The 12,153-nt window shown below is 37.2% G+C and overlaps 1 protein-coding gene across 1 annotated transcript; it reads left to right on the top strand.

Moving 5' to 3' along the window:
* The first annotated feature begins 1,732 nt into the window (after positions 1–1,732).
* LOC128218449 (interferon-induced protein 44-like) lies at positions 1,733–11,539 on the top strand. The gene is made up of 8 exons (XM_052926116.1): positions 1,733–1,813; positions 2,004–2,086; positions 2,377–2,574; positions 2,873–3,016; positions 5,255–5,426; positions 8,956–9,074; positions 9,343–9,513; positions 10,307–11,539. Exons 1-8 carry the CDS (start codon positions 1,741–1,743, stop codon positions 10,352–10,354), a joined length of 1,008 nt encoding a protein of 335 aa, XP_052782076.1. The 5' UTR covers positions 1,733–1,740; the 3' UTR covers positions 10,355–11,539.
* Positions 11,540–12,153: the final 614 nt, after the last annotated feature.

Here is a 12,153-nt window from a genome sequence, read left to right as displayed (position 1 = left end):
TTATTCATAGGCACCACAGTCTATTCATTGGCACCACATCCTATTCATAGGCACCACAGTCTTTTCATTGGCACCACACCCTATTCATAGGCACCACATACTATTCATTGGCACCACAAACTATTCATTGGCACCACAGCCTATTCATTGGCACCACAACATTCACAAAATTGATACCAGTCCATCGATTAAAGCCAGTAAGGTACAAAAGTTGTTACGAGGTAACTTTTTTGTCATTTTATAACAACACTGTAGGTGGGGGAATCGCACAAACCTACGGAACGATAAAACCTTTCGTGACAATCAAGGGTTAAACGCTGTCAACACTACGCTCTAGCAAGTTACGCAAGTTCCAGATACTAGTAATCAGATTTTGATTTTTGTTCAAAACCCTTGCATTTAACACGTCAAACTACACTCCCTGATATTTTGATTTTACTCGTATATACATCTAAAATGAAATACTAAGAGGCATATTTTCAACGTCTACTTCCATTTTCGACTCATTGGCACTACAACGGAAGGAGCATCCCTTTTTCAGCGTATAACAAATTGAGGCGCAAAAGATTGCCCGCAATGCATAATTTCCGTAACACCTTGCTTTACTGCTTGCTTTGTGCTTTGTTTCAAAGTAAATATCACAGTCGTGGCTACGCCACTTTTGAAATATGGCTTTTAATGCTCACTCAGTCAATGCATAATTTCCGTAACACCTTGCTTTACTGCTTGCTTTGTGCTTTGTTTCAAAGTAAATATCACAGTCGTGGCTACGCCACTTTTGAAATATGGCTTTTAATGCTCACTCAGTCAAATACATTGCGATCTTACACTGAAACAAACGCATATCTCTATACATGCAGTAAAGCCATTACACCCTGATTTCAACGGGTTGTTGAGGTTTACTTCTTCATTGAAGAACGATTGCATCCAATAGCGATGCTTTATCAAAATTAACCTTCATAATTATTTCAGTAATATTTATACATATATATGCATTTATTACCGGTTCATATTGAAACTATATTGAATATGTAATTACTTCTGATTGAAATAACTGATATAGCTATTCTGGCGAGCCCTTGTAAAAACACTGCCACTCTGGACCCCCGAAAGGTATGTATTGTTAATGTTGGTGCGGGAGATCCAACCTGCCATCCCTAGATTTACAGTCTAACAACTAAATCGTTGAAGACAGGACTGTTTAGACGGACTTATAGTATAGTATCTAACATATTTGCTATCTCCATCTTCATATAATGCAGGAAGGAGGCGAGTATGGCGGGCCGTCTGACGGACGAGGAGATGAACCAGCTGGAGACTTGGATCGGCAGCGGAAGTAAGGCGTTCAGCCTTCTGTACAGCATCACGCGGGATGCCTGCGATCCGGCCGCCTTTCATCGCCTCTGCGACAACCAGGGCCCCACTGTCACGGTGTTGTACAATACACAGGGTTCGGTGTTCGGGGGCTACACGAGCGCCAGTTGGGACGTTGCAAAAGGCGGTTATATACCGGACGACAAAGCCTTCCTGTTTCAACTCCGCTACTCCGCAAACCGGAAGTGCACCAAATTCCCTGTCAAGCAGCCAGAACTCGCCGTCTACAGCTCAAAGACCCACGGACCTTGCTTTGGCAAGGGTGCCAGCGATCTCGCTACGTTCTTTGACAAGCCTATCAACCACAATGACGGCGTGTTCGCGTTGAACGGGAACATGATCAACTTCGGTATGACATTCGAGCGTATGGGCGTGCATACGCAGGAAATCAACAACGGTCACATGAACATCACTGATCTTAAGGTCTACAGTGTCACAGGTGAGACGGGGATCAATGTGAGCTACCGATAAAAAATAGCCCATATTTGATAAACCGTTTTTTTATTAGGTGCTTGGTCAGAAAAATGACCAAATGATAGACATATCATACCTTTGTTCTTAGTTTGTATTATAATTGCCGAACAAGTTGTGAACACATTTATCCAATGAATGCATATATTTGCCAACAGACGGCGCCCGTACCAGGAAGAACACGTCCTCGAGTGGAAACAGCCATCCGGTGTGGCGGAAACTTCCGGAATGGAGCGACAAGGTGCGTACATTGGTCGTGCGACTTCCGCCATGATTGATTACCGGCGTTAGAGATCTGTATCATATTTACTTATCTGTCACTGTAGAATTCCGTCTGTCATTTTTTCCAAAAGGAAGCCATAATAAAGACAAATGTACGGAGCATCTCTGAGAGAGTCGTATCCAGCCAGGGCTTTCTTTAGATTTATTTTATCGATCATATCTAAACAGTATACTGAGTAAAATGATTCCGTGAAATTTTGTTTTAAACTAATTAATGTCTTTATTTTCTCCTCGCGCAACTAATGGTAGTTTCTAGCGAAGCTGAAAGACGAGGTGACGATTGCCAAGCCGCTTGTTGGGCTAGACGTCTCACACTTCCGGTTCCTTCTGCTGGGTCCCATCGGCTCCGGCAAGTCCAGCTTCATTAACACTGTGAACGCCGCCATTTCCGGTCGCGTCACTCAGCGTGCGAGCTGCGGCACATCGCACCACAGTGTCACGACCACGGTATAAACTCACGGCCATGCCTCTGTTGTTTTAAATTACACCAGTTATATTTTCCCCCGGCATTGGCGGAAACAAGGTCATGGAAGTTGAAAGTAATTAAAACGGACTCTCTTGAGAATTTACCCGGTCATTGTACTGATATCAAAGCCATCTAAATGAGTTTTTCGCAGATAATTAGAGAAACCTGTACTCCACATTAATATCCACCTGTTAATCAATGGAAAAATAAAGTGATTGGATACTATTAGGTTTAGGTTACAACTAAGACCACATTTAAAAAAAAATAATCTGGTTTTAGTACACGCCATACACGTACCGGAATTGCTCTGGTTCCTCACTGCACCTGAAGTTGTGTGACACACCCGGTCTGGAACCAACCCAGGGGATTGACGTCACAGACTGCCGCTTTCTGCTCAACGGTCACGTGCCGGAATTCTACACCGTAAGCACGAGCTCGATATCATAAATACAAGATTTTTTTTTGTATCATAGAATATACACGGTGAAAGCCTTACCAACCGATCTATCCGGGTTTCATGGATATCACTGGCAAATTTTCTCACCGGCATGGCTTGAGTAAGTTTTACATGTGCCTTGGAAACAGCAATGTTCAATTAACTGTATATTGGTGTGATATAAATCTTTGAAAAGAAACCAGGACTATGTAGTATAGTGTTGCTTATAGAAGGATTTATTTGAGCGTTGAAAATGTTTTACATGATTCGAAGATTTTTCAAGCTCATGTAATTATACGCCAGTTCTGGTTTTACTGATCCGCTGGAGAGAACGTTAAGTAATTGCAATGTTGTTCTCGACATTTGTCACAAATCATTGTGTTTGCTAATGCGGTTATCGTTACATTGTTTCCATTTTAAAGCATTTTCGGCCGAGAGTACAATGTTTTTTTTCATGTTGTGAGTTTTGTTTCAATATTTAATAGCTTATTTCGATTTGCAAAAAGTAAATAATTGAAGTAGCCCAAGCTACTTGTTTGCGCGCAGATATATGAATAGTGTACATGATTTAAGGGGACAGAAAATCAATCGAAACGATTTAAAGCAATACCACGAATATAAGCAAACACATTTGCTTTTAACGTAGTTTGTTTTAATCTTCAACGTTCCTGAAACTATTGTCTGTAGCTAGGACAGAAATCTATGGAAGGTTTTGCAAATATTGCATGGCGACATTCACAAAACCATATCGCCGGAAGAGCGGTTCTGAACTATGTTGATAATCCATAGCCCATCATGGTGCCTAAGTCTCTCGGCAATAGATTGATAATGGTTACTGAAATAATCGGTTCACTTATTTTATTTTATGAATACAATTTCTCTGATGTTGTATTCCACTTTGTATTATAGCACATCGTCTTTTCCATTAAGATTTATAATAAAATATAAATGGTCGGGTATTTTCCGGAAAAGTGGACTGAGAATTTTATAGTCCCGAAACATAAAAAGAGCAATTTAAATTTAAGTCTGACAATTTCGAGGAATCACATTATTTGGTGTTGTGGGAAAAGCTATTCACATGTATAATTAATAGTCTGCTTTGAACTTGTATATATCGAGGCACAAGCTGATTTCAGAGCTAAAATGAGTACCGTGGATAACAAATTTTATTTAACAAACTTATTTTTTTTAGAAAACAAGCAGTTATTCTGTGTTTTTTTTATTGATTTTACAAAAGTGTTTGACTATACAGTACAAGACAACCTGAGGTATAAACTGTCGAAATATATGAGGATTAAAAAGCAATTAATTTTCAAAAATAATGTCTATGTATAACCATGTGCATTCAAGAGCTAGCACCAACATGAGCTATTAAAATGCAGTGTTTGAAAGTAATTTAGGTGTCCATCAAGGCGAATGTCTATCTCCGTTATTATTTACTTTGTTCATAGGTGTTCTGGGGGAAGTATTATATCTTATAGAAACCAAACGGGTCGACAAAGGGTTGTTAAATTTATTTCTATTCTTATATGCAGACGATTTTGTTATTTCTTTTTTTGCTAATTCAGCAGAAGAATTGCAAACGCATATTAAAATATGTAACAAGTGAAAACGTAAGGATAATTGAGGCAAAAGTCAGTTTCTATTTCTAAAAAGGGTAGGTAATCTTTAAATATTTCATTTTTTTTCTATCAGGGATCACCATTGGAGGTTGTCAATAAATTTACATATTTAGGTATAGTCTTTAGCTCAAGTGAATCATTTAAACATGCTACCAAAACGTTATCTGGTCAAGCACATAAGGCAATTTTTAAATTTAGGAAATATTTGAATAAATTTACTTATAAAATACCTGAACATAAATTGGAACTTTTTGCTAAACTTATAAGACCTAAATTTCCATATGGTTCAGAATTTTGGGGATTTTTAAACGATTGCCAATTGAAATGGTACAAACCCAAGTCATAAAATATGTACACTCAAAACAACTACATAAAACGACTCTGATTATGCAGAGACAAGCAGACTAGATCTACTGTCGCTTATCTTTTTTCAATATATGCAAGAACCATCTAAAATGTAATGCTTGATGATATTGTAAAATGTTTAAATAAAACAAATAATGCTTGCTCATTGAACCTGCAAAACACAACAGGCTATCACCATATTAATTTCGGCAAATCGCCTGTCTACACTATCAATGATTTATCTCCTCAACTCCACAGTTCAACCCATCTGTCCATTTTGGGCTGGACTCCCATGAGTTCCGAGTGAAATCGACTGCGGACGCCAAGGTGCACTGCGCAGTTTTCGTCATCGACGCCTCAACCGTCGACCATATGTCCGAGAAACTCGTGGATACAATGACGTCATTCAAGAAAATCATGTTCGAGAAAGGTATGTTTATATAAGAAGTACATAACAGAAGAAGTGAATGTTCAATGCATGGAGGTGTACATTAAGGCTCTGCTAAAAAAATCAAGTTAAAGAAGTTCAAGTTAAAGAAATGAATGCGAAAAAAATATGGGCTATGGACCTCCAATCACGAGAATGGTCCGACAGTAATACTCTACTACAGTCTACTGTACATAGATTTTGACTATATGGACATTTTGGAATTAAAACATGTATACACATTAAACATCGATTACACAATAAAAAGTAATTTCTTGTAATTGATTTTGTTTTAAGAAATATAGTAAATACCTCGTTTGATGCAATCGACAATCTCTTAAACGTTTGGGCAGAAAAAACACCTTGAAAATTGCCTTAACTGATGAACACAGTGCATAGGTCTGTATTTAATGTTTCTTTACGTTACTAATAAAATAAAGGTAACCATTTCTTAAACACTTCACTAGCATCGTTATTACTAGAAATTATCAATGTCAGACAGTAATTTTTATCTTTTAAATAATTTTCAATCTTGCCTATATAATTATTTCTTTCAATGTTACAATATGCAATGTACATAACTCCGTATTTCATTATTTTTATTATTTGTGAATTGTAGATGCATTAGCTCTGCCTTTCATTTATATGTAGTCATGACTATAGCATTTACATATGGCTATAATGACTTAAGGTTGTAATAGATATATTTTGAGATGCTACAGTTTTATGTTGTTTTGAAAGCAAATTTGCATGGCAATGCTAATAAATACACACATTTGCACTTTTTATAGCGAAAATCATAGGTCATTTTCAAAAAGATACACACATTATGTTATGGACAATATAAGCTTTCTTTTGCTTGAGATATGTAAATTTTCAAAGCAACACGCAAATAAATAACGCATAACACACACAAATAACATTAAAAGAACAATTTGTCGACACAAATAGGCACATTTCATTGGGTTTGTTGAAGGTAAGCAATATTCAGTTTTTGATATCACATATACTAATCTGCTTTGATAATACTTCAAGTAAAGGTAAAACATTTAATCATAAATTGTACACTAAGGCAAATTTCAATAGACATCACACATTTTAAGGTATCTTCAAATAACGGATATTTTCTATTTTGTCTTAAATTTTATTATCATGAAATTAAGCGTTTACTTACTTGACTATCAACTCGCATGATATAAAACATATTTCATGAAAAGCGCGCGTTTCTATTTTAAAATAGATGCACTTAATTCCTGATACATTTGGTAGCGAACATAACAGTCTGTTACTGCTTCAAGCCCTACTCTCCAAACGGCAGAAAACGGGAAATATAGGTGTATAGGTGTAAGGCTGCGTGTGGCTAGGTCTAATAGCTTTGTGTACATACATCTTGTTCGAGATAGAAACAAATATAGAAACCATGCCGTCTTTTAATAGAACCATGACATATGTCAAGAAAACCATGTTCAATGCATACTGCCAATTTGAAAGCATGATCTCGTTCATTTGACACTTCCTCGTGGTCTCTCAATTTGAATTGCAGACCTTTGATTCGACTACTCGAATATGCGTAAATCGTATAAATCTTGCTTTCACAGAATCAATCGTAATGTATTCTTCGCATTCGCATCGAAAGAAAAGGAATAAACGTAATCACCGGAGGTTTATCGGGCGTGCTTGGGCATCATTACTGCTTCGTGGAAAAATAGGCAAAATTAGGCAGGACATTGATTCACCCTAGAATCAACCATTAATTACTTTGACACATGCTCATTGTAAAGAAAAGGAACAAATGTAATTAACGGAGTTATAACTATCATTTCTGCGTCGCGCAAAAATTAAACGCCGGCTGCCTTATTTCTTACATCTTTCAATTGGCATTCCCTCTTGCCAAAGTCTAGTTTATGCAGATCGTGTTCTCTCGGTGGCTTAACTTTACAGTTGATATTCAGACCTGCCATATACATGACCACAACTACTGCAAAATCCGGCATTTAATGATACAAGTTGATAAAATTGATATGGAATATCAATGAGATTTGTTGTCAAACGTTTGGTCAGATTAAGCTCTGAATTCAAATTTAAAAGATGGTAATTTCTATCTAGGATTCATCGTGGCATGAAGGCAAAGTATTGAGAACTGAGACCCTTAACGGCCACGGGAAGTAACTACACGCTTAAGGAGATGCGAATTACTAGTAACTGTCTCCATTAAAACCCACCAGAGGGCAAGATCATTACGAAAACCTTAACCGTGAAAGTAAAAATAGCCAGTTATACATTGTATATAGTCAGTTGTATGTGTACCGAACATTTGGATGAATCTAATTTACTGCGCAGCAGCACAGTTTATATGTCCATGGCAGCAAAAGAAAACCAAAGCCGAAATTCTCGAAAATGGTCATATCTCAGCCAAAGGAAATCAATATGCCATTAGACTTTCTGTCATTCATTCATAGGCGAACATTGACAGCAGCGTACGATGTTGTAAGAATCACTTAAAGACCTGTTTGAAGATTTTTTGGCACGTTAATTCACAGTTATGCATCCCCTGGTTTTTCCTCGCAATATCGCAGTGCTTAATTTCTTGTACATTTGTTTTGATAATTTAATTGGATCTATTTTGGCTGACATTTTAACACGATACGGTATTGCACTGATTATGCGTTGGAAAGGCCTGACACCGATCTGAGATCTGATCGACGACAATAGAAACAAGAGGGCAATAAAGATTGTTATCTGTAGCAGTACCCTGGATTTGGAATGGGATGAGGTACGGGTGGGAGTCATTCATATAAGGCTAAAACTAGGCACTGAATGCCGTTTAACCGTGTTACCAGCTAGTCAAGGCATGCATTACTCGTCACAATCACGGCAACTGTTTTAGTGTATGCCCACCCATGTGCAGGGTAACACGCTTTGACAGACCGTTATACCTATTTATTAAGACGATACTTATTAAAATTTTTATTCATATTTTCAAATAATTGTTAAGCATCATATTAATCATTTTTAAGTTATACATCAAATGTACAAACGATATTCTCCATCGGCGACATTGCAGGAAAACTACTTAAATAACCGGTAGAAACAAATGAAGAAAACATGAAATTATGGCCTTTATTGTCTGCCTGTTTTGACAGCTTTTAGTGCAACGATTTCCTGTGTCTGTGATTCATTTTTGCCTCCGACAACTTTTGCTGAACACGGTAATATGTGTTCATTACGAAAATAATTTCATTTGGACCTAATTGAACCAGAGTGTAAGTGATTACCGTCGACTGCGATAATGCTTAGTCGAGAAGAAGAATTGACTTGAAATGTCGCGGAAGTTTCGTTAATGTTCACCTGCAATACAAGGGGGAGGACACTCGCAAAACTAGTACACGGCAGTTTTGTCTTTAATTAGAAGTCTCTATTTCCATGCGTTCGGCAAACTTTGTTGCTAACAAAGATCAACATGGACAGAGACAAGCGCAAGATGTAGTTTTGTGTTTATTGTTTAACATATCCACGTACATGTTTTTGTCAGGTGTACCCCAAGCTGTTCTGCTTACAAAGATAGACACAGTCAGTGACACCGTCGACGAAGATGTTTCTCGAGTATTCAACTGCGCCGACATCGAACAGAAGGTGAAAAAGGCTTCAGAGGTGAGGATAGTTTACTACTAAATTATTATTAATTGTGCCTTCAATGTTAAAAACCTTCTTGATATATTCTTACTGTTTTAAACTGTAGTAAGCATTGATAGATCTTATATCGTTTTTGTTTGTTTGAAATTCTTATGTTATTTTGTTTGTATATGCTTAACTCAGATCAAGTCATACTTATTGCTCGCTTACATTGCACGGTTGTAAACTAAACTAGACAATAAATAAAAATTGCCTTGATTCATTTGTAAACAAATATTTGATATAGGTTCTCGGGTTGCCTCGCAACAGTGTGTTTCCTGTGAAGAACTACGAGCATGAGATTGACGGAGATCGGAACGTGGACATTCTGGCGCTTGTGGCCCTCAGGCAGCTGCTCTACTTCGCCATGGACTACTTGGAGAACCAGAAAATGCAGCAAAATAAGACGGGAGACTCGGTGAGATGAGTACGGGATAATTGGACGGAATTTTATTAATTGTTAAAACATAGGAAAGTCAGTATAGTGAGACTGTACTAGGGTGAATCAATTTATAGAGGAGGTAGACTTAAGTGGCTGTAAATTATTTTTAATGTGATATGACAGACTCGAAGGCTCGATGGCATAAGGTCTTGATGTTTTCGATGAATTTCAACATGGGCTACCTTGAGAACCAAACGAAGAGAACACACGACTCGGTGAGTGAGTGCGTGTATGGTAAGAACGCGAGATTATTGATAGGTTTGGTGTTGAAATGGTAGATTGTTAACTATAAATACCATTGGGGAGAACAGGAAAATTCAGCAGAGCAAGTCCGAACGGTCACTGAGTTGGGTATATGGTATAGTGGGAACGCTGTGTGAGAGGTAAGGTATTTGGTAAATTTGTAAGGCGTATGGGTTGAGATTTGATTTGATAAGATTTGATGCATTGAGATAGTAAATATTTTCCATGTAGATGGTAGAAAAGATGTAGAGACAAAATGAGGCTGGTGAGACATTTTGAATACTTCTATAGAGACGACAAGGTAGCGAAATGACAAAGAGGAATTTACGTACAATGCATTACGATATAAACTGGAACGAATTTGGGAATCAGTAAGGTGGGGAGTTATTTCGTCCTCTAGAAGGCAATTTGCAATGTTAACGGAGAGTTAAGTTTAAGAATCACAAATGGCCGTCAGGAATACACGACTTATTGAAATTGCCCTTACTAACAATTTAGTGCAACCAACGCCCTTTCATGATTTCAGGTGCGGCTACAGTGCGGTCTATGGTGTGTGCCGGCCAAGAAAAGGTGAGCGCGTCTAACCTACGTGAGGTCATACGTCATCAGTGTCGTCATCATCAATGTTGTCACAGTGGTCGTCTAAAATTCAGAAGAATTGTTTATCGATGCGTGGAAATGAAAGTCACGGGAACAATAGAGGAATCTAGTAGTGTGACTCAGATTGACATGTGTTTATAAGTGAATATGAGGACATTCGTATTGGGACATTATATGCCGATTGGAGATAACATTTGAAACACCATGGGCATAGCGTCTCTATCACCAGTGGAATGTGTTGAGGAGTGTATGCATGAACAGTTTTGTCATGTGCATTTAATTGTTTAGTATTTATATACATAGGCAGCGTTACAAACAGAGTATTTCTTTAGTATATATCATGGTACAACGTGTACATCGTTGCTTTGATCAGATTCATCGTGTATGCCACTTTAAACATTTTTTTTTCCATTTACAACGAAACATCAGCCCAAAATACAACAAACCTTAACAACCTCGTATCCATTTTTTAAGACATCAGTGTTATTGTTAGGCGAATATAAACACCTCAGGCTGTATTCTTTAGGATATTGTTGTTTTTTTAAATCACAATCCTTCCGTCCTCGTTTGGTGCATTTGAAAACGGTTCAAAATGATGTTATCTGAATGTTTCACAGATGATGACTAAGTAAGTCAAAATCTAGTTCTAGCTCTCAGGCAATGTGAATGCGCAGTTCCAATTTCCATATTTTGAGACATTTCTTGTGCTCATGCATTCAGGGTGGAAATCATTATTTAAATAAAGAAGACGGCGCCAAATGTTTTTTTCTAAAGATTTGAATTGTTCTTTTTTAAGTGATAATTAAACGCCTCAGTTGACTACGGTAGAATCCGCCTGTTCCGTTCATTTTACTCGACTATTTGTTTATAATTGATTTGGCTTTTTGAAAAGTCGATGTCACACATATATGTGTAATGAAATCGTACGAACTACGTGAAGCTTCATATTTTGACAGTCATCATTTTTGTTGTATAGGTAGCGTTATGTAGTATATTGTAAATAATGTAGAGGGTCAAAACTGAAACACATGTCAGCATGCACTAAAATAAGTATCAGGAACATTATATTTCTTCTGTCAAAGTGTCCGTTATCTACATTCTTATCATGTCGTCGTAAAATACATCTCCATTTCCTCTTCATACAAACAAAGGTCTTAGCACATGTACACCATATATTTTTATTCAAAGATGAATTTAACTATTCCAGTTATTTACTTCATTTCTATACAAAATAATTATACAATATCTATAGTGCACGTTAAGTTTTATGTATATAGGTATGTAGAGTTTATGTCTGTTTCCAATGGATAGTTTTAATTATACATATATGTTGTTTGTAGAGAGATTAATTAATGTATTTGTAAATCTCATATACCGGTAAAATTTGAATAAAGTGAAAATGGAGCTCCCATATATTCTGTTCCAAATGAACAATTCTATGTGTACTGAAAATCAGTGTCCTCCACTATGTCATCAATGTGATAAAACCGCACCATTGCTGTACTTTTTGGACTGTTACAAGGCAATGCACAACTTCATAATAGGTAGAAACCCCTTTTCCTTTTGTTAATCTCATTTGTTTTGTTCATTAAGAAATATTTCCGAGCATGTAATATCGACTACGTCCTTTTTATGACGTGCATGTCGGAGTGGCCAACACAAATGTCTGCATAGTGTTTTGGGTGACAATAGATGCACCGGAAAAAGTTATTGTCGTTGGTACAGGAAAGATGCTGCGTTATCGTCGGCTGCGACTTCACTATTGTTGGTGGT

Source organism: Mya arenaria, chromosome 14 (assembly GCF_026914265.1).
Source record: "Mya arenaria isolate MELC-2E11 chromosome 14, ASM2691426v1".
NCBI lineage: Eukaryota > Metazoa > Mollusca > Bivalvia > Myida > Myidae > Mya > Mya arenaria.
The sequence above is the reverse complement of the archived record's forward strand: the minus strand, read 5'-3'. Positions and strand labels throughout refer to the sequence as shown.